The sequence below is a fragment of the Melanerpes formicivorus genome, unplaced genomic scaffold (assembly GCF_026170545.1).
Source record: "Melanerpes formicivorus ecotype bairdi unplaced genomic scaffold, bMelFor1.0.p_v2 SCAF_8, whole genome shotgun sequence".
Lineage (NCBI taxonomy): Eukaryota > Metazoa > Chordata > Aves > Piciformes > Picidae > Melanerpes > Melanerpes formicivorus.
In genome coordinates, this window is record NW_027142360.1 from 22,001,676 (window position 1) to 22,025,638 (window position 23,963).

Consider the following 23,963-nt stretch of genomic DNA (forward strand, 5'->3'; position numbering starts at 1 on the left):
TTTTGTTACTTGAAAATTACAGCTAACTGTGAGAAAAAGCACGACTTCATTTAGACCTGTTCTTGATAAGACAGTAACCCAAGCTTGAGCTGATGTATCACTCCTATTACCTTAGGCACATTGCTGTTACTACCAGATAGATTTCCATCATCTTAAGAAACATTTCTACCATTGCCAGATACTTTGTATGCATTCAAGTTGTGCCCACAGAATGTGGAAGTCTGCTCCTTATCTTGAAATGAGATCCCAGGCATTAGAGATTTACATCTATTCACTTGCTCACAGAGTGACTGATGATACAGATTGAAGAAATCACATCTGTCAGACAAATCTATACAGGTGCAGTACTTCTCAGCTAGAGCACATAGTAAACATCCCTTTACTTTCAGAATGAAGTAAGCAAGAGGTGGGAGCTTTTCAGTTTATGTGAAAGGCTCTTTAGAAAATACTTTCTGAAGAAGAGTAGACATCAGGACTGGAAGGAAGCAGAGTTTGCTGCAAACAGGACTCAATGCACGTTTGCCTGTGATAATGTTGTGATACAGAGCAAAATGGGGAAATTACTTCCAGTAAGGAATCTAATTGTCTGGTGTGCCTGCATGTTGAAGCCATAATGGATATGATGAGAACTGAAAAAAAATCCAGACACATAAACAGCTTTTACAGCAGGATTCAGCAGCCTCCAATAACTGTACTGTATGGTACTTGAAGTAAGCCATCATGCTGAAGGCTTTAATTTAACATAGAATGATGCAACTCTTTCCACTCAGCAACCACAACTCCAAGCTTCTCTTAAAGCCCTAGAATTAGTGGCACCACAGGCTGCTACTGCTGCAGATTTCAGCTATCTTTCTGTTGTTTTTGGTGCCACACTGCTCTTCCTGAGTTTGGCAAAAGCATCATTTCCCCAGATCTAAATTTGTTTGGTTATTCAAAACCTTCCTGAAGAAGTTACCTTGCTGGAGTGTTTCTATTCTTGGCTAGAATTCCTTGGGTAACTGTATGGTTTGAGCTTAAGGAAGTTTAAGCAAGGTTCAGACAAAACTTTAACTCAGGACGTTAAGAAATTCCCTGGATTAGAAAAAGAGTTCTTTGGAGAGTAAACCAGAATACATTTGAGCCTGTAAGATCAGGTTTATTTTGGACTCTAGCATCAAGAGTGCTATGGTATTCAACAGAAAGACTTCTCCCACCTTCATCTGAAAAGCAGCTCTAATGGCTAGAAAGATGTCTCTACAAAGGAGACACACCAAGCCTGGCTGCAGGTTCAGTAGCTGTCTTGGTCCCAGTGCAGCAAGGGCAGAGCCCTAACGATTCTTCAGTCTCTTGCAGACACACGTTTGAATTACCAAGCGGTACGTGTAAACTCCATTTAGTGTGACAACTCTCAGCATGCAGCTAGGGGAAGCCATTTACTGGTAGGCCACCACTTACCTCTTTTTGGAGCTGCGCTCTCGGCTTCTCTCCCTGGAACTGTGCCTGCTCCTATGGTGGCTGCGGCTCCGGCTGCGGCTGGCCGAGCGGGACCGGTGCCGGTGGCGCTTCTCACGGGACTTGGAGCGAGTCCTCCTCTTCCGCTCCCGGGAGGCTGAGCGAGACCGATGCCTGCGGCGGTCTCGGGACCTAGATCTAGGGACAGAAAGGACTTGAACCAGACACTGTCCTCACCTAGCTACTGCTTCAGCGTGCTGTGAGTGTTATGTGCTCTAGGCACGAGCAAATCCGTACAGCGCTCAGAGATACCGCATGGTCCTCTCACAGACAGAGAGGTGAAAGCCGAATCAGAAAACTCCTTTGTGACTAGCGCAATTTTAAGTTAATTCATGACTCTCTATATATGCTTACAGCAGAGCCAACTCAAGCTTCTGAAAAGAATTAAAAATATGAAAAAATAAAGCATCAAAAATCTGCTTGGAAGTTTTATCAAGCAAAGTTGTTGAACTTCATGACGCAGTGGCAGAGATCATCTCCCAGACTGAGGTTCTGAGAAAAGAGGGCTGTATCCTTCCCCATAATAAGTTAAACAAGAACATAAAACCACAATGAAACTAGTCTGGAAGGTTCTAAACACTACCCAAAGTCTTTTTTATTTTTAATAAAAGAAGAAGGAAATCCCTTTGCAGTAATACCTTTAACTGTGCAGGCCAGGAAAAACCCTCCTCTATTATTGTATTTATGGGTCATCTGATGAGAGTTAACCTGGTGGTTGGAATTTTAAACACATGGGTTTTCACCCAAGGGTATTAACCATCTAAAACCATGGGGTTTCACCAGATGGTATTAACCACAAGCTCATTGAAGAAAGAGCAATTCTCTGTGTTCCAAGTGTTATTTGGGGCAAAAAGGTGCCTTGTAGTAGCCACAAAATAGATGCACACGTGGAAACTCGGTAGCAAGGTGATAAAACTCTCTATGAGCACACAGGGAGTAACTGCTTTGTGTGTAAACAGGGACACCTTAAAGTAACAGCACCAGAGAAAGTTAAGACAGTTTCAGGTTGTGAGAGGCTGGCTTCGCTGATGGTGTTCCTTGTCTGCAGATTTACCTACCTTTTGGCATGCTTGCTGTGGGATCTGGACCTGGAATCAATGGAAAAGAGTAAATCAATTTCTTTGACAGAATCTTATCATCAAATAAAAGTATAATTTAATAATATAAACCAGACTACTTGACCTGCTATTGTATTTCTCATTTTACCATATATTATTTAAAGGTCTTTCATTTGATCTTAACATTCTTGTAACATGTTTACCAGGAAACACAACCTTTTGACAACTGGTTTGTGTTTGCTGGGTTTTTCTTTGTCTGTTTTTGAGCTCACCATACCACAACCCCACCTCCAAAAATCTCATCTTTTTCTGTATTCCCAGCCCTCCCACAGAAAAACCTTATAGTTTAAGACTCTCATTTCTTGTCAGGCATTTATTATCAGCCAGCAACACAATTCAAAAGTTGACATTGTTAACCTCTGAAGCTAACATGTCAAGACAACTGCAGTTCAGATTCCATTCCACTCTGGCTCCCCAAGGCCTGGAAGCAAGTATTTCATAGAACCAGTAAGTTCTTTCCTCAGTCATAGATTCAACTACTTCCAGTAAGGAAAATTTCTATATCTACAAAGAAGACATCTAACAGGTGTTACAGATTCACATGTGTAAGCTCACATCTCTCAGGTCTCAAGACAAGGTCTGTAGCTGAAAGTCATCTTATTTAAAGACCATTTGTTCAAACACGTTGGGACACTTCTGTCTGTACCTTTAAAAGGGTTTCTATGAAAACAGTTCAGATTAAGAGTTAGACATGACATTCACTCTGAATCCTTGTACATTCCCAAAGAATGCAGACTCCTGTGATTCTGCATACTCAAAAATATTTATGAACTACATCATAGTGTTCCCATTATGGCAATTAAAACAGATCCCTACCTTCTTAGTTTCTCCCTTTCTTCTCTTTCCCTCTCCTCTCTACGTTTCAGACGTTCCTGATTTCGCTTCTCCTGCTTATCAGCCACAATCCTCTAAAAGCAAAGGAAAATGTTCATTCAGTTACATTCCAACACTTTTCAGATGAAGCTGCTATAAAAATAACCTAGGCAGTTAATATTCAATCTTTCTCTAGTGTATATTCCCTTTTGCATATTATTCCCTCTCTCTTCCTCAGTACATATATTTCTTTTTCTCCAAGAAATAAAAGTTATTGCAGAAGAGCTGCAGCAAACAGAGGTGTTACATGAAGACCTGAAACATGTAGAGTGATCTTAACACACAAAGGGGAACTCAGAGCAGCAAGTCATGCCTTTAACGTGAAAGTTTCCATGCCAATCCTGTAATCTTTTGGTCACTGGGTAAAGGTAGAAAGGAATGAGAGCTGAGTCAATTGTTTCATTAACTCCTTCAGCTAGGCCATGACATAAAGCAATCCTTAAAGGACTTGGTTAGGCTGATAACCTAGTTTCCAGGCTACTTTTTTCTGTAATGTGAACATGAGACATGTAATTAGAGAGGATGCTTCAGCTGATAGCCCCCAAGTTGAACTCCCTACTACTGGGGACAAGGCACGCTCAGTAGAGGGCCCTCAGATGTGGAACTCACAACTGGAGGTCTGGCCAAACCCAAGTCTCGCCACCTTCTGGACATGATGCAAGAAATTCAACTCTTTGTAAAGACCTTCTTCTGAGATGTGGAATTGCCCCAGCAGCATCTTGATTAGATCTCTGAGGAGAGCTCTGAGGAAGGAGGGGATAGTTATTGTTTTCTTTTTCTGTTAGTGAAGTACTTGAAAAGATTATCTTACTGATGCTTTGGGAATGTGAAATAATTACCCATGCACTCCCCCCCACCCCAATGGTGTAAAGAAGCACTTATTTCAACCCTCTATGGCAAGTTGTATCTACACTGCCTTGTACAGTAACAGTGATTTAACTTCAAGCAAGGTTTCTTGTTGAAGTGACTCTTTGCATAATTTCATGGAGGTATGAGAAGAAGCAGACATGATTTATTCTAGGCATCTAAGGTTTATGTTACAGCAGCTATATTTAGGAGCTGAAATTGTCAATACAGTCAAGCAAAAGAGTTGGGCTTTCCAAAGGGTAAGTCACAGTATCCATGCAAGACAGCTGGAATATAAACCAAGCTTCAAACCAAGACTCAAACCCAGCAGCAACATAATTGTCTTTATGTGACTTATACAGTTAAATGCTTAATTGAGCCTTGCACTCTGTAATTTGCACATTAAGATCATAAATGGCATCAGTGTCCAAATCCATCCTCTTGAACACCAAAAGTCTAGAATATAATTCCAGTAAGTCTTTCTTCCAGCTCCTGATTTCTGGTCACAGCAGTGTTTAGGATAATATTCCAACTGGATTTCAAATCTTCACGCCACAGAGAGCATGCAACCCCCCTGCAACTATTACTTCAATAGCTACCCTGGCTTCAAGAGGCAGATATTTTTGTATTCTACAACCTTCAGTTGTTAGAACTTATTTACTTCATCTACTGTCTGTTAGGCTTAAAATCCTTCAAAAATTACTTAACAAAAAGAACCTTCTTGAAATGTTAGGATGGAAGTCATCTCCTAATCTTTGTCTGGACAAAATGGACAGACTGAGTTTTAATCTTTAGCCATACAACAGGCTGTCTGAGCTCCAAGCACTCCTTACATAGTGGTTCCAAAAGCAAGCATTTCAACCCCAGCTCTATTTGTATTTTATCCTAATTAAATAAAATATGACTCATTTAGGCCTGCTACAGGTTCTTGTATTTTCAAGAGTCTCATTATTACTTTTAGGTAACCAACTGGCTAAAAGTAAAGTTCATTTGGCTACCTCCTATGACTGCTAAATATCTTCCACCATCACTGTCCTTCAAAACACAGTTCTCTATTTTACAAGGAGAATCATGCTCCTTGTTCCCAAGAGGCACTACTCTGAGTATGCTTTACATACTCAGTGCAAAAGAGGTCATCTTACAAACTATGCAGGTAATTGATATTAGAACATTTAGTGTTTTGTAGAGTAACAATATCTCATATTTTCAGTAATATAAAAAGCCCCCCAAACCCCACCAAGACCTGCATGCCTTGGAAACAAAAACTTCCATTAAGGTTGCCTGGCAAATAATCAGGCAGGACCACACACATACACACACACACACAGAGGAAGATGCCACAAAGTAAAGAATGCTTTACCCGGAGTTCCTCAAGCTTCTCTCTTATTTCAATAAATCCTAAGTGCAGTTTTCCTCCAAAGTGGTCAGCAAGTCGTCGGTCATTGTCATGAAGACCAAGATAAGCTGAGCACACTTCGCAAACCCGTAGCTTCTGCTGCTGAAAGCTGGAGGCAGGCATAGAATTCCTGTACACTTCCTAGAAAAATAAACCACAACTCCTCAAACAAATTTGCTGTTACTTCTGCATGCACACAAACAAAGGTAACACTTTACCAAAGACAGATACACTACGAGTCGGTATCTGAATTCAATGCACATGAGCAGACCCTCGAGTTAATTCACACCGTTCACAAATCAACTGTCTCGGTCAAACAGCAGGCATGTTCCTTACTTTGAAGATTGGACGTGTTCAAAAGGAGGATATCAGCAAGTGGTTTTGCACATTTAATGGGGTGATTATTAGCTTTACTTAAGATCAAAGTACTCAGAAAGACAACCATTTATTTTAATATGCAACAGTGACCACACGTTAAGACAACAATTACTCTGTTAACTCATGAAGACATTGTACCAGTTTTAATTCTGAAACCAACTTAAAACTGCACTGTTTTCCTGAAAAAATAATAGTATCTTGCAAACAGACAGCCAAAACTGCTGGCAAATCCTCTGGCACCATTACAGCAACTGCAGATGTCTGTTTCTGTAAATTTTAAGTATATTGGTGAAATACAGAATGGAAAAGCTCTTGGTAAGTTCTGCCATCTGAACATTACAGAAGGGACCATTTTTGACTTGCCTGACACAAGCCACTGACTACCTTTCAATGAAGACAGAGGTTCACTTCACTGAAGCTCTGCAGTATGAGCCACATCAGCACACCGTGAGGCACAACAGGGTTGCCACAGCAAGAGCCACAAGACCGAACGAGCTAAGTCAGGCCAGCAAACACAACACATCTGTGGTGTGCACAGATACACCTGGCCAGTACAGCTAAACAAATAAATGCATCATCTGTGGAAGCAAGTAGAATTTTAGTAGTACAGGAATGTATTCAAAAGGTAGAAACTGTAACTGTACAGGATGCCACAAAGCAAATTCTTCAGTTTTATATGAAGTGACAGCAGGTAAGACACCTTGGATTACACAGATGCCAACCAATTCAGTACCAAACTCTGTCCTCTCCATTCCACAAGCCTTACACAAGCAACTTACTTCTGCTTCTCTCTTCTTTACCCGAGCCTTCTCCACTTCATCCATTACTTTTTGAGATTCTTCCACATTCCCATCAGCTCCAAGTTGTTCTACTTTGGCCAGCAGTTTCCCAATTTCTTCATTCAACTCATGAACTCTTTCAGCCTTGAAGGACAAGGAAAGGTTTAACATAGGAAATGCTTTTAATGATGCAAAACAATCTGAACTACTACTGAGTCAGATGAAAAATCGGCATGATGCCATTAATAGAAACATACAGAGATAACTGCCACAGGTAAAAGTGAAACAGAATTTGCCTCATGTAGAAACACAGAGAGAGGCTGAGTTATCAAGTCCTATGTACCAACTTCAGAGTAGGATTTTGTCAAGGAACTTCCAAGTAATTCACACTGTTGTCTACCCCACATAGTCTTGTAAAATTACTATTTGTCCAACCATTTCCCCTAGCATGTGCATAAAAAACAGAAAGTTGTTGTTTTTTCAGTTAGAAGATCTAGAGGAAAGCCCATCAAATGTTGTTTACTTTGTGGATGAAGTTACTAACATTTCTGTTGCATAGTATCATGGAAAGTCAAGTTTCAAGAGCTCAAAAGTATCAGTGAGGTCTCTTCCCTGTGTTCTCTCTGTGCTTTAAAGGCAGTTTTGGGGAGGATAAAGGAACATGTCTTGCATTTCCCCTCCTCAGTATAAATTCTTAAGTTGGATAGTTTGCCAAACCCTTAAGTTGACTCCTTAGAAAACCAGGCCTTCATAGATACTTCAGTAACTAATTTTACATGCTTACTTTAGCTGCAACTTCAGCACTGATCTCTTCTTGGGTTTCTGCTAGTCTTTTCTTAGCCACTTCTGTTCTCCTGTCACAGTCTGCGATAAATGACTGCAGGTGGTCCATTGCCTAAAACATCAATAAGAACACTGATCAATCCTGTCAAGAACATGAGCATTTCATTAGCCTTAACACTGTCTGGGTTAAGACTTAACTTTTGTTTTTATTAGTGGAACTTCTGTAAAACAAGGATCTAGCACTTTGTGGTGACTAATCACATATTAATATGCATTTCAAAAAGCATATTCTACATGTTATCAGTTACATCTGTTTGCAGAAACTGGGAAGTGATTCTATTTGAAGTCTCCCCTAAGAAGCAAACATTTCTAACATGCATTAAAATTCTTCAAGTGATACTCAGGTTCACCTCACCCAGCCAATACATTTGGTAGTGTAACTTTTTTTTCACTAGGGTTTTAATCTGTTAAGCCTATTAACACCATCCCTCCAAACAACACTAAAAAAGCCCCCAGACTAATGGCCTAGGTGGGAGTTCACAACTGTATTACTCAAACTACGGCATACTGAGACATAAGATATGATTTGTTATCCCCAATACAAAATTGCTTTCTTCAATAAGCACAGAATTTAAGAGTCTCTTCAGCCTTAACAATAGCTTGCTATTTGATAACACTAAGACATCACTTGGGTTTATTATCATTTGTCCTGTGAAAGGCTGTTACACAGCTCTACCCAGAGATGACTACCTATTCAAATTAAACACCTGCATTATGTGACTCAGCCAAGGGTTTATCCTTCTAGAAAACTATTTTTCCCCAAAATTAACTTTCGATGCTCAATTTATCCACCTAGGTATGCAAACTATGCTTGCCCTCCACCCTCAAGCCAAAATACATACATCAAGCTCAAAGAAGAAATCTTGATCTTTGGATGCTATTTCATAGTCTGCCCTTAATGCCAGGTCATGCACCTTCAGACATTCTCCAAGGTCCATTCTCTGAAAAGAGACAGAGGGAAAGCGGTTTAACTTTTCAGAAGTGATAGAAGGAATGAAGTTACCACAATTTTCCTTAACAGTTAAATGTTCTGAAGCAGATTACCTCCTCTATAGGAAGGAAAGGACAGCTTAATAAAGCTGTGAAACAATACCAGTTCTGCAATAAACATGTATGAACCAAGAAAAACAACAGAATAAACATCTTATCACACTGGCCATTTGCATTACAAAATATTAATGTCCTGCAAAAACTGAAAACCTGAAGTGTGACATCCTATATTGAATTAGAACAGCTTGAGAGAATCAAGTTCCCTGCAAATGGCAATTAAATGGTCAAATGCTTGACTTAATCTGTTGAAATGTGCTCCAGTTGTAGGAATAGCTACGACCACAGCACCATTGTAAGTGCTGCTTAAAAACAGTGGAAGCCTTTCAAGTAAGAAAGCCAAAAATCAAATTGCTGCAAAACATTTTGTAGATGACTGAAGATGAGCTGAGTGTTGGACTATGTTCAAGAACTACAAAAGAAAAAAGTATAGACATTCTTCTTGTAATCTGAAGCTGTTCTGGAAAGGGCAGGAAGGAAGCAGCAACTCAAAAATGTTGGTAGGCTGCATGACTAGTCTTGCACACAACACCCTGAGAAGAATGCCCAGATTAGGTAACAAATACTAGTTAAAAAATGTAGATTTGCATAGCACACAGCATAAGGAGTTGTAATTCAATCTGTTCCCTGAAGGTTTGGTGATTAGACAATGTGCATAAGGTAAAAAGAAACCAAACAAACTTGCACAAATAGCAACAAAAAGTGACACAAAAAAATTAAACAGATTTGTAATGGAAACAAAATTGAACACCACCAAGGCACTGCCTCTGCAAAAGCACAGGCTGAACTATAATTGCTGATTCTTTTTTGTCACTTAAAACTAGCACAGCTTCAGTTAAGTCTGCTCTTGGCACTGCTCAATTAGTACTCAGAAAAACTAAGCCTTTTGTAACATTAAAAGCACACAATGAAAGTTGAACTCTGACGGAGAAAGCTGTTACTGTTGCAGCTTAACAATTCTAGAACCAAGCCTAAAATGATTCATTACCTGTGCCCTGAGTTTGGTAAATAAATGACAAGTGTGAGCAGAGAAACAACAAAAACAACAAAAACCCTAAATACTTGCATTTAAGTAGCAGTTCAAGCCTCACAAGTACAGTAAACCCCCCAAAATCTATTGCTAATAGATGTCCCAACAAATCCACTGAAGGGTTTTTATGGAAGTTGTTGCTTTATTTCCAATGGTAGAGACAGAAAACACATTGCTAAACTACAACATTTTGAACTTGAGAGTTTTTGAAATGCTTTCCAGCCACCATAAACCTGTTTTCTGGAAAACATTTGATTGCAACACAGAACATCTGACTTTCTTCAGCATTGCAAAGATCAGCTTTTCCTCTTGCAACTACATAGGAAGGACCTCATCAATTTTTGTTAACTAATGAAAATTCACACAGATCTTGAAGCTGAGCTCCACACATTTAAATAAACTGATAAAGGGAGTTTGAATAAACCAAACCAGGTTGGAAGAGACCTTCAAGATCATCGTGTCCAACCCATCAACCAATCCAACCCATCCAAACAACTAACCCATGACACCAAGCACCCCATCAAGTCTCCTCCTGAAAACCATGGCATACTTTCTGGATGGTACTTCACTACTAGAAAAGCAGTATGAAGAACATTTTAAATTACCTGAAAACTCAGACACTTAAAAATCCTCCTGAAAGCGTGAAAAGCTTGTGTGTATGCTCATTCATCACGTGTACTGATAAGGTAATTTAAGGTTAAACTCAAGGCCAGTCCCATTTTAAGTGAAGCACTCCAGTTCTAAGTGCACATATATGCCTGGTGACATGCTTGAATAGATCTGAATACAGTGACAAGAAGTCTAAGAGCATTCACTAGTGAATTAGACAAATTAGAACAACACTATCTCAATATGCAAATCTACATAGACTCTAAACAAATACATGAAATAAGCTGTCATCACACTCTAAAAAATCAGAATTTACCTGGAACTATCATGACACAGTTCAGCTGTGTTCTGTGCTTCTATTTGGCTTGGATTTGCCCTCAAGACAGCACATTTCCTGATTTCTTCTTACTGGGAATTGTAAACCCATAGCCTGGAAGGATGGTAATTACTCTGAGCCAGCATCACTACTGAAAAATTTTCTGTGCTCCCTTTACTACTGCACTGAGCTACCCCATGGTCAGAAAACTCTGCCTCTGCAACTGAGCACAATGTAGGTATTGGCTGAGTAATATATGCCTTTGCAAAGCAAAAACAGAAGCCATTTTTCAGCAGTGTACTGCTGTCCGAGTTGCCAGGCAGTCACAAAATCAGATGAGATGACAGTAGGTAGGGGGCAACGTAATAGTGGGTTTCAGTAGCTAGAATTTCTTACAGTAAGCTACTTCAGAAACTCTTAAATAACTTTGGTAATAGTAGAGGCAATTTGGGAGGTTAAGAAGGATGTCTTTTTGTTAGATGTCTCCATTAGAGGACGTGGAATTTTGGCTTGCCTTCCCCTCTTCAATGTAACAGAATGTGGCCTTATAAATACTCCTGTGGGCCAACAGACAGGGAGCAAGAACAGGCAGGCACAAGAGAAAAGAATTGTTTTCCATTTGCTTTGTTAAAGAAATTACACCATTGTTGGAAGTGCTCCTCAGCACAGCTTGTACTAGTTTGGGCTAATCCTTTTGAAAGCACCCTCACAGAAATATTACTACTAAATGTCTTTCTTAAAAGTTCTATTAGCAAACCCTAATGCAGAGAGACAGTAAAAAGAAATAAATTGAAACTCTTAAACCAGTTTGCTTATATGCAAAACCTGGCTAAAATTAATTTCTGCTGGTATAAATTATGCAACATCAGCCAAAGAAGATTAATCTGGGGGACAATCCATTACTGTCAAAAGTCTATGCTGGATCAGCCTATAATACAATTTGGCTCATATGGCTAGCTGCAAAGTAGACAGCAGATGGAAATAGACAGAAGATACAGTAAGACATTATTTTAGTTTTCCACTCATCCACCTTACGATTTAGTGCCAAGACATGCCTTCCCCTAGAGGCAATGGACAAGCACTGGGTAGTCAGTCATTTAAAGCCTGATCACATATGAAACAGAAGATGGTTTTGAGGGGGACTAATGTTCAGACATGGAGCTAATAATGGAGGTTTAAAAAGAATGCATAAACTTCTTTTTTCATTGTCAATTACACTGATTTCCAGACAGACTTATGCTACTTGAAGCGACTGGCAGAGGAGTCCTGGTAATTAAAGCCAATGAAGGTGAGAACATCCAAGTCCCCAGGCTAGACGTGACTAAAGCATACTGAGTATTTGAAGCCATGCTTTGGGGATTTTAGCAGTTACTGCACTTTAACCAAAGATTAAACCCAGAAAAAGCCCTATACATTTAGTGAATCTTTCTTAGAAGTGAAAGTGACTGCTGAGGATTAGTCCAGGTCTGTCAACCATACGCAAAGCAGGACATCAGGGCTCCTTTTGCTATTGCTGAGCTCTGCTTAAGAAACTGGTGCCTTCTACTGACAGCTTGCTAAAAATTTTCTATCATGCCTTTTTTAATGTCCCCATATTAGATGTGTAAAGATACCTGACTTCCCCAGAGCTAAGGTTTAGACAACTGGTCTTTCATCCTGAATAACCTCACGTTGAAACGACCTAATCCTCTTTGTCATCTCAGCCACAACACGGATAGAATGCCTTTGGTATTAATACAGAAATATAGATTGCATGCATTTAGTTTAACCACAACACACAGCTCTGCTTCAGTTGAATCACATACCAAAAATGAAAAAGAGAATCACATGAGTTAAGTATGAACAGACAAGAGCTGACCAGGGACACCTGGGCAACAGAATTAACGTGCAAAGTAAGGGTGCACTCTGTATCTGACTGGATTGGAGACTAAACTCTGATATGATGCTGTTTCTGGAACATGAAATTAAAGCAGTTTTCAGATCCTCAGCTACCTACAGCAAAACTCCCTGACACTTTTACAATTACTCCACATTCATTTGAGATCAGAAATTAGGTTACTGAATTTACTCTATATGGAGCACAAAAAGAGCACAGAAAAGCTAAAGCTACTTAAAACACAGAGGGCTGATGCTGAGCCAAGCATGACATAGTCGCATGCACTATCAACGCCTCTTAAAAACAGCACACACCTTTGAGAGGTTTTGGACAAATATACTCTGGGTGGTGTTTGCTGCAGACAATTTTTTCTAGCTATGAAAATACTCATAGCAAAGCAGTTCACATTCAGCAGCAGAAGGATTTGGTTTGTTTAGGAAGGTCTGACATTACTGGAAAAATTGGTATTGGAGGAACGACATCTCTCTTTTTGGTGGTGTACAGTAACAAGACAAGGAACAATGGATGCAAACTTGAACGTAAAAGGTTTCACCTAAACACGGTAAGAAACTTCTTTACAGTGAGGGTGACAGAGCACTGGAAGAGGCTGCCCAGGGAGGTTGGGGAATCTCCTCCTCTGGAGAGTCTCAAGACCCACTCGGATGCATTCCTATGTGGACTACCCTAGGTTATCCTTCTTTTGGCAGGCAGGGTGGACTCAATCTCTGGAGGTCCCTTCCAACCTCTAACATTCTCCCTTTATCAAATTGTCAAGGCAGCTACTGGGGTCTGAATGAGAACATCCTTGGTATTGATATTTCTCTTTATTTGTCTTTATACATCTCTTAGCTGAGATATTTCTTGTCATGGAACTCACTTTTTATCTGCAGCACCAACTTTGCTTCTAACAGATTTTTGGACACGTGATAAAGCCTGTCCTTCCTTGTAGGCAACACATGTTCAGAAGGGGTGACTTAATAAGAGGCTCAACATGACCTGGCAATGTGTGCTTGCAGCCCAGAAGGCAGAAGGTGCCCCGGCCCATGGCAGAGGGATTGGAACTACATGATCTTTATAGTCCTTTCCAACCCAAACCATTCTATGATATAGTAGTGATTTACATCCCCTAATTCCACTAGTGGTGTTAACCCTTGTGGGACTTTGCTAGTAGGAAACAAATACTGAGCTGAAGAGGCAAACATTTTAAAGTTAATATTGATGGCAACCACTGAAAAGTTCAGGTATCCTCAGAAAAGGAATAAAGATTAGTTCTCCTATTAACCATACTCTTGCTTTCTGAAGGCTTCAAGTCCTTAGAACAGATCTGCACTGAAAGACAAAGCTAGCTTCAGTCTTTCTTATTTCTAAACAAGGTATTTCAGTGTTTGCATAATATTTGGTCATATCGTTTGAGAATACACACACACACACACTACATAAACACTGAAATGAGATAACTGTACAGATTGTAACTACCCCCCCCCCCCCTTCATCCAGATTAATTAAACACACTTAAATGGGATATGGTACAATCAGTTCGCTTCCCAGGCACCAGTCAAAGAAATTGAGAACGTTTGGAGACACTGAGGTGATCACTTGCTAGGACAACAGAGCACTTCACAATTCATCCCCACTGGGCTGAAGGCTACGAACTGAGGTAGCTTATGCAAGCCTGATTTAATTTGATTTGCAAAGCTGAGGCAGTTCGCATGGTCAAATCAGTCCTGACCTGAAGAGCTGATACCCTTCCAGCAGAATATCTTCTTTTTGTAACCCTACAGCAAATAATAACACCACCAGACCTAAGTTTTAAGCAGGGAAATAGTTCTGCTGACCCAATGGGACTACCAGCAAATAAATCAACTCCAGATTCAAACACCTTACTAACATCTATCTGCAGATGTGTGAACTCTCCAAACTTGTCTTCCACAGTCAAAAGAGATCTAGACAGTACAGCCAGTGAGCCTAAACAGATTCAGCACACCCCAGAGGCACGTGAACTACATCTTTCTCTAGGTTCCACTGCCTAGATTTCTTCTGACTTCAGCACAAGCTTTGACACCTCTGCTGAAACCTAAATTTAGATGTCTTAATCTGGAGCTGAATTCCATCCCTAATAAGCTTAAAGTTAATCATGCATTAAAGTACATTGCTAAACCAAAATCTCAATCAATATGGTTTTAGTCAGTGAGAGTCCTGAAGAGCTGAGTGCAATAAATTCATGAGCACCTAAAGATATGTCTAACTGCAGGACTGAGCTGATAGACTGTACTTTGGAGTACAAAGTTCCTCCACAAATACACATAACTATAAAACCAAAGCTGATCTACTGAGCAGAAAAGAGTTTCTCAACAAAGGTCTGCACAAGCACATGCTGTATTTGTGAATTCATCAAGAGGGAAGCACAACCAAGCTAGTAAGAAAGCCAACCTGCTGCAGAAGTGTTGAACTGCTTGGGCTCTTCCAAGATAGCTAGTGGGTTACTATAAATATTCAGGACTTTATTACTTTTGACCCTACTACAGGGTATTTGCTTTAAATCTTTGTCATTTTCATTAGTGCTAAGCCATTCATTCAGAAACACACAGCCAGAAATAAAAGCGTTCTTACAGCACACAGCTCACGTTCAGAGAATGTTGCTTAATAGGTTTGTAGCACTACAGAAGAGTCACCTGACTCCTACCTATGCAGCTTCAGTCCTAATCTCCTAATATAGATAAATAAAAGCAAACATTTATCAATGCTAGTGAAAAAGAACTCAAAACCAAAGATTTGGGAAAAGCCCACAGGCCTCTTCCTCCTCAACTATCAATGAGATTTTTTTCCAAGAAAGTGTTAATCACCTAGGATAAAAAAAATAAATTAAACAATTTGCTAACTTTAGATGTTAAATTATCCAGGTCTTACCAGCCAGAGTTTACAAAGCCTTACTAATCCCTCATAAAATTTGCAACTTGAAATGAATGAATAAACTCTTATTAAACTGCTGACTTATACACGTGAACCACTGCCAAGTGATCACTATGAAAAAGCAGAGCATCAAAACATGAAAACACACCAATTAAAAGAACTCTTGTGAGAGGCAGTGTCAAAAGCAGGTTCTGAGAGCCACTGTTCTACAACCCTGAATACAACATCAATTCTGTGATCTTACCAGTTAGTTTACTATGTGCCTCCCACAAACTTCGAAACACATTTCAAACACAAAAGATGATCACAGAGCACAAGAGACTTGGAATTAAAAGTTAATACACTGAAACAGGATGCCACAATTTTTTCTTTGTTCACATTTTTGCTGCTGGGACTCATCATTCTACCCATGTCTTCCATGTAGCCCATTATTGTAGACAGGCAGAGGTTGGTCTCTTCTCCCAGGCAGCCAGCACCAGAATAAGAGAAGACAGTCTCAAGCTGTGCCAGGGGAGGTTTAGGCTGGAAGTTAGGAGGAAGTTTTACCCAGAGAGAGTGATTGCCCATTGGAATGGGCTGCCTGAGGAGGTGGTGGAGTCACCATCACTGGAGATGTTCAGGAGGAGACTTGATGGGGTGCTTGGTTGCATGGTTTAGTTGATTAGGTGGTGTTGGATGACAGGTTGGACACGATGATCTTGAAGGTCTCTTCCAACCTGGTCTGGTCTATTCTATGCTTCTCACTGCCTTTAGAGAAGGACTACCAAGAAATCTAACCCCACATTCTCCCTGTCTCTCCCTGAAAACTGACACAAAATCATCTGCGGGCACTGACACCCCTCTAATGGTTTAACTTAGAATTTTCAAGTCTACAAACCTACAAGCCTAGACAAACAAAAACGTGTCCCTGAATAAATTTAAACAAAACAGGAATGGAACCAACACCTCCTGGTATAAGTAGGAAAACAGTGAAGCTCATTAGAGACAACCATCAACAGTGGAAGACAGTTGCTGATACAGAATGAACTGCTCTGTTGGCAAGGCAGGCAGAAGGAAGTGTTTTCAAAATACAGCTAATTCTTACAACTTTACACTCCTAAGTAAAATATTTAGAGTTACTTTAAAGATAACTTATTATCCCTTCAAGTACAAACTACGCTTGAGGAAGCAAGACATAAAAAAGTGCAAAAGAAAGTTCAAAGCAGGAAGCTATGGCTTTGTGGCCAACCTAGACAATGGTGGTTTCCTAGTAATCCACATAGATCAGTGATGTTTGGACTTTCTTTTTTTCTGAAATGCTTCTAACATTCACCAAAACATAAAGGTCATAAAGAAACTTGAGGAAAACACCTACTGCAAGTGTTCCAGTGAAGTATAGAGGTAGCAAAGACTTCATAGAGAGGTATCAAAGACTTCATAGAGCATTCTTATAAACAAGCTCACACTGAATCTAACAGAAGAAGTGATAATGCATGAAGAAATCTGGACAACAAAGAGAAAATCTCCAGTCTACTAGGAAAAGAATACACACACTACTTTCACCAATACAATACTGCAGCCCGAGGAACAGGATTTTATTGTCAAGGGAAATCAATTCCTCAGAGTTTTGGGCGTCTGCTCATTAAGTTAAAAAACACACTAAATTAACAGAGCCTACAGATAATGGCTCACTTAGTTTTGTCTTGCATCATCTGTGAAAGTCCTCCTCTGAGTGCTTTTGAAAGACTGGGTGGATTGGAATATCACAGAAGCCTGCATCTTGCACATGGGGACAGTAATGTGCAGTTCAAAGAGCTGCACAGATTCCCTTGTGACAGAGACAATAAGAAAAGGCAACTCCTGTCCAGTATTTTACTGACAATCCAGTCAGTAAAGAGACTTAACCTCATAAAATGTTCCACAGAACTTACTCTTTCAGAAATGTCAGAGTCTGGACTTCTATTTAAAATAAATAAATCTTTGTTACCTACAGATACTAAACACAAAGATGCATCAAAATTTTCCTATCAAAGTTCTGGAGAAAACTCTACCCTGATTTTCCAACTCAAAGACAAACTGTTTAGTTACACCATGTGTTTCTTGCACTTTACAAAACTGCTATAAAAAAAGAAGGTCGACTGCTTGAGACCCAAGTCTAGGTAAACAGCAGAACATCACACGGGTCAGACAGTTCTTCAGCCAGTCCCTTTCCACTACTCCCACTAAAAGAATACTCTAGTCATTGTTTTTCTGGATCCAGAATTGCATTGTGCACCATAGTGAGGAAGACAAAACCAGACTGATGTTCATTGAATAAGCAGTTTAGTTTAGTACTCCAAAAGCAGCAGCAGCAGCATTCAGTATGATGCAGGTGAGAACTTTCTGTGAGGACCTAAATTGGGTAAGCAAGACCAACCTAGGTCCTTAGTCTGCAATGTAAGAGGCTTTATTACAGGATACCTATGACTTTTAGAGTTTCAAAGAGAAACATCTTACTTGCTGAAGACAGCCATTCAAGGAATCTTTGCTTACAGAAATGAGACCACAATGAAAAGCTGATAAATAAATCTTTTGCCAGCATTTTCTTGTGGATTTGACCAATGACTTTGTACATTTTCCCAGCACACTGTTAATGTCCTGTACCTTTCCCCAGTCATGAGCTATATTCCTCAATCACACAACCAAACCACTGGACAACAGATGTGTGAAGAGGAACACATTCTCCTGCCTTTTCCCCCATTATGTTTGGAAAATAATGTACAGAACAGTTAAAAATAAAACCATGTATGCACTGATACACAAAGCATTGCTACTTGCTATTTTTTTGGTTACTTACAAAAAAGTGACTTGAAAGAAAGGAATTATGTGGGGTGGGAAGAGAAAACCCTGTCTTTAAGAATAGAAAAAACCAACCCAACATTTGGGAAGCCACAAGACTTATGAAGCAGCTCAAGTACTGGGCCTTTTCTATTCCACTGCCTTTTTTTATTAAGACAAATGACAAGTTCTCCAGTTCTATTTATTTTGCCTCTTCTTCCTTTGCAATTGCTGCTCAGCAATTATAATTGTGCCTTTTTTTGCAGGGACTTGAGAGCAGGATGGACTGTGATTTTTTATCAATGCAAGTACCAAAATAAATAAAACAAACAAAATTTATGTAAGCATGCATGTTTCAACCAGAAGTGCTATGGCAATTTAAAGTTACAGCTACTTGGGAAGAACACTAGAGGCCAGGTGACAGGTAAATAATTTACCAAGTCCACACATTTCAGTTTTCCATTTGGTAAATGAATTCAATTTTGTATTTCAATAAAGGCTCCAGTCAAGTTAGCCATTTGGAATGATACAGCACAGAAAATTAATAATGCTTCAAGTAACCTTGGGACAGGCTTTCCAGCGCTTATTTGTCTCTGTGCCACACAGCAAGATGTGTCAACATTAATAAGAAAAGATACTGAAGTGCAGCATTAAGAGTGGTAGGCACACAAGACTGTATCATCACACTGCATCTGTCTGCTGCTAATTATTCTACCATCACAGAATATTAGGTTGCATTGATTGTTTAACCTAACTCACTTGCCTTTCACAGAGAACCATCTACTTCAATCAGGCACCACAAGGCAAAGCATGGGCACACTGACAGAGCTACTGGCTTGTGTTTAAGCCCCTTGTTTGCTACGCTGAGGCAGAGAAGCCTCTACTAGGGTACAGAAAAATCCAAGCTGAACAAGCTACTAATATGCCATAAATGGAGATTTTCAAACTGCCTTAGATTTTGTAAAAATGGAATGGCAACTGGATACTGTACAGTAAGTGCCACTACCATGTTAAATATCTCCGCTTGTACAAATGCTGTGCTTTGAACTTTCAACTGGTTTCATTTGAAGCATTTCTGAAGAAAGAAAAATCACCTCCCTTCACTTAGCTATAACACAATCCATGTAGCTAATATTATGCTTTTTATTTATTTGTTGAATGTGTAAGTAATAATTAGCATACAGAACAGGGAACTTCTAAAACTGAACTAAATTAGCTGACTACAGAGTTTCCTCTAAACTACCAGAGAGCACTGGATAGATACCTGCTGAAAATTGTGCAATTAAAAAAGACACAATAAAGAAATAGCATTTCTCCACTCTTATCTAAACAAAATATAAGATTTAGCAACATACAGTTCCAGAGAGCACGTCATGAGGACAGCAGTTGAGAAGGTGGCTCTTGCACACTCTGTCGTCACTGAATTTGATTCGCTGACGGGTTGTGTCACCTGCAATATAGAAATAAGCACATTCCAGGTTAGAAATCTGGGGAAGCCAGGGATGTTCTGCAGGTTACATGCAAAGCATTAATACTGCCCTGCCATACAGTGAAGGTCTATACAAACTAGAACTTAAAACACTGTATACTTCTTCGACAGATAACACTAACAACACAAATACATGTTTTAATGCTCTATAATGCTATCTAAAAATCCCCTCATACTTCCCCGTCAAAAATGCAGTGTGAAAAGTGCTTGAAACCGGGAAGACAGCATTAGCTTAAAAACACTTTGCTATGGCAGCGTTTGTTAATGAGCTATGTAATATTCTATTCAGATTTTGCATGAGAGAGTGATGTATTTGTATGCAATAATTAGCATATAAAAGCAGCCTCATAAACACAAAATTATAGACATTGAGTCCTTTACAGAATCCCACCTGATACTCATTTTAGGATTTCGCTTCTGGATGCAGTGCACCCTCTTACTTCTGATGGGAATAGCATAAAGAGTTGGCAGAAGAATGACTTTAAACGCTTACAAACCTGAAAAAAGTCAGTCAAAATATGGACATAGCCTATATGCAAAGTAATTTTACAGATGTTTGCATATCTCCATATCAGAAGCCCTTTTTTTTCATTTGTTTCTTTTCAACACGCTGTTTGTTGGGCTGGGAGCATCTTAATTACATCTTCGTCACGGCAGATTGCAATTCTTGCATCAGCAGAAACATCAACCTGCCCACACGCTGAGGTCCAATTGCAAGTTAAAGCAACCCCATATGGAGCAAGACCTAAAGTCTTCAGAACAAAGCAACCAGCTGGTATTTTGGGGATAAGGATGGGGGTGTGTTTTCCTTTGAGTAATAACACAATTGTCACTATTTGAGATTCAGCAGAGAGATCACTATTATGACTCTCTCATTGTTAAGACGCAGGCATGATAAACCATCTTAATCTTGCTCAGGATGTAGGTTTGTTTGGTTTTTTTTAAACATAACTTAAGATCTCTAGTCATTGAAAACCTACTGGTGAATTACTGAAGCACAGAAGGCTGCTGGGATTATAAAAGGATACACAAGGTCAGGCAGCAGCCTCTTGCATTTAATCCAATATTTTAAGATTGTAGATACATTTTCACAGTTACTAAAAGATTTTTTTATGGCTTCATGACCTGAAACACTGAAAATTTTGAATCTATTGAATCAAGAAGCCAAACTCATTACTGAGGTAACTACAAGAGTGGAATACAAAACACACGCCTCTTATTAGTCACGCCTTTCTTACTATTCCATAATCAGATTTAAAAATACCAGTTCTATGTATAGGATGCTAATAGATAACATTTTCAGATGGACCAAGTTTCATATTATTAAGCAAGCAAACCAAAACCACCATATGCTTAATTTGCCTAAGGGATCCCACAGTTAAAACCTGTAATTCACAGGGTGAAGACAGCTTCAAAAGCAGTTCAACAATAGGTTTTCTAGAGGACGACCTTCCTGCTTAGTTATACTTACACTGCTAAAAATTTAGAGCAATCCCTTTATAATCATGCCTGCTACTGCAGCAAAGAATTTTGCTTTTTCTTTTTTTAGTTTTCTTTTTTTAGGAGGTGGATCCATATTTTTTTTTTAAACACATAACTGCGTTTGTTCCACATTCATTAACACATCTGAAAAGTTATTGATAACTCACGGCTCGGCGAATGCGGGGCCTTTCTGACACTCCCTTGCAGATTGATGTAGGCAGGCAAAGATACATTGAACCTTTATAAATAAAACAAGGGGCCAGATTGTTCAGTTTGTATAGAATAATAGACTCTGCCAGCAATTTTAACACAGCATCTAGAAATACACGTTGACTGTAAAGACCCTTCTACATAAAGACACAAGAACAAAATCAAGAAAGTATTAAAAAAAAAATACTAATAGCCTAACAGCACTAACCTAGGAGGAGTCAAGGAGTTACCAAGGCCAGGAAATTGCTGAAAGACTCACAGCTCCCTAGGTAAAGTTGGCAAGCAGTGTTTTCATAGACATTACCTCAACATCTAGAAGTAGCTTTTTCAGACCGCTACCACAAGGAGTAACTGATGCTACAGCTGCAACACAGTCTTGTTTCATCTAAGTCACTAGCATGATAACCACCATTACCAAACTAAGGTAAGGCAACAGAAGAGGAAAACCAAAAAGTAGCAGAAACTAAGTAATGACAGCCTCAAGAACATGTTCCACATTCACATTTTAAAAGTTTCCTTTTTCTGCACTGTACCTTTGGTCCAGTGTTTAAGAGACTTTGAGAAATGCTCCAGTACACAGAACATTCAGGTGTTTACCATCAGAAGTATCCTTTAACACTTATAAAGGGGACACAAGCACTGATATTCCAGACCTTATTACAAGCTCTTTTTTAATAGGTAAAAAATTAAATTAGCTCAGAACAGCAACTTATTTAACATTGCCTCTGAAGAACAGCAGATTATTCAACTACTTGATCTTTAGGGCTCATGCTCATTTAGGAAATCAGAGTAAGTTACCAAGGCATGACAGGAGTCAACATCTATTACTATAAGCCACCCCTGTGTTGCCAAATAGATTTTCTCCATTAAAAATATTTTACTTGATTATATTTATATGGAGAAACAGAAAACATAAATTTTTCTCAAGAAGTAGCATCTTCAGTTTTACTTGAAGTACCTGGCCCAAACCACATTTCTGCAAGAGATTACCTCCCAGAGGAACTTTGAAACCAAACTGAAACCGTTCAAGTAAAAAAGCCAAACATGAAGGAAATTTCTACACTTGCACATCTCTTATCCCTTACAAGCATAAGGAAATTGCACACTGGAGATCACAGCAGTAATATAAACTTTCTAAAGGAGCTTTTCTAGTTTGTATTAAACAAGCTGACTATAAAACTAACATCAATATTCAGGACCAATGCATACTGCTGATTAAGGAACATCCAGAGGTAAAGACTGCAATGCGCACTTGTACTATACTATTAATTTTGAACTCGATCTAACCTATTAACAAGCCTCCACAATGTACTTCCTGTTCAGTATATTTTAGTCACAAACCAGCAGAACAAATACTTATGTATTAACAATACTTAGCATTATAACATGTTTATAACAATGACTTATTTGATGCAGCATCTCTTTACTATTCTGACATAGCTTAATACTACAAACAACAATTCCAGAGCATTGTTGAGGATTACCCTTCATAATCCAACTGTAACCTCTAACTGCAAGCTAATGGTGCAATCCATGCAAAGACAACAGCATGCATTTTCATTCTAGCGCTGCTGCCTTCATGTATTAAGCTACACCAACCAAAACCAGTTAGCTTTCCACTTAAATTTTGAAACATGAGTCCCCAACATGTTGGCGAGACTGAGAGCTTTACTCACAAAGAGCTACCGATTGGATGAAATATCAGCTTAAAGACTGCATATCAAATTTCATCAGCAGAGCAAGCCCTGTTCAACTACTATTCAACAGTATCATTGAATTGAGGCTTATGCAGTCACAGAAGATCCTGTTCCTGCTACACACTGAACAGGCAGCTAATTCTGATATTCTTGTCACTAATGCTGGATACATCTTTACCACAACACCTTTACAGCAATACATTGCTAAACATGATTGCTTCTGGTTTGCACTGTAACTGAATTAATAACTTGTGAATGCACAATGTAAGAATTTAACTAAGCCAGCAAATATACACAATTCAATCAACCTAATTGGCACTTTTAAAGCCCTCTGATCACTACTGATTGATAAAGAAAGAACCTTTTAATGAAGGTTTTTGTCTTGCTACTACTTTCAGATTTTTGAGCTGATACCAGTTCAGTATTTTAGGTAGGTTTTGCAGATACCTGTGTATGCAAGAAACTTTTTTCTGCCTTTACCTTGCTGCTGATCTGTGTTTAAAAGAAGAGCTCTCAGTGGAGGCTCTTGATCTTTTAACCTGACCTTTCACCCATCTAAGCTGTCTCTTGGGCTGAAGCTACTCCAATGGCTAGCAGTCCTCCAGTAATGGACATCCTGAAACTTCAAAAGCACTTACTTCATGCTCATGTTTAAGACCAGGCTGGATGAGGCTCTGGCCAGCCTGATCTAGTGTGGGGTGTCCCTGCCCATGGCAGGGGGGTTGGAACTAGATGATCCTTGTGGTCCCTTCCAACCCTGACTGATGCTATGATACT

At 39.3% G+C, this 23,963-nt stretch overlaps 1 protein-coding gene across 2 annotated transcripts in view; it reads right to left on the reverse strand.

Moving 5' to 3' along the window:
- LUC7L2 (LUC7 like 2, pre-mRNA splicing factor) overlaps nucleotides 1-23,963 on the reverse strand; it is a 33,078-nt gene that overhangs the window by 4,241 nt on the left and 4,874 nt on the right. The window contains exons 2-10 of one of the 2 annotated variants that reach the window (XM_068142608.1): nucleotides 21,447-21,517; nucleotides 19,664-19,758; nucleotides 8,567-8,665; nucleotides 7,666-7,776; nucleotides 6,882-7,025; nucleotides 5,689-5,865; nucleotides 3,426-3,517; nucleotides 2,550-2,579; nucleotides 1,435-1,629 (exon numbers count right to left, since the gene is read on the reverse strand). In XM_068142608.1, coding sequence (XP_067998709.1) covers nucleotides 1,435-1,629; nucleotides 2,550-2,579; nucleotides 3,426-3,517; nucleotides 5,689-5,865; nucleotides 6,882-7,025; nucleotides 7,666-7,776; nucleotides 8,567-8,662 — 845 coding nt within the window. In that variant the 5' untranslated portion in view covers nucleotides 8,663-8,665; nucleotides 19,664-19,758; nucleotides 21,447-21,517. The remainder of the gene's footprint in view (nucleotides 1-1,434; nucleotides 1,630-2,549; nucleotides 2,580-3,425; nucleotides 3,518-5,688; nucleotides 5,866-6,881; nucleotides 7,026-7,665; nucleotides 7,777-8,566; nucleotides 8,666-19,663; nucleotides 19,759-21,446; nucleotides 21,518-23,963) is intronic. The other variant, XM_068142607.1, reaches the window with a different exon arrangement.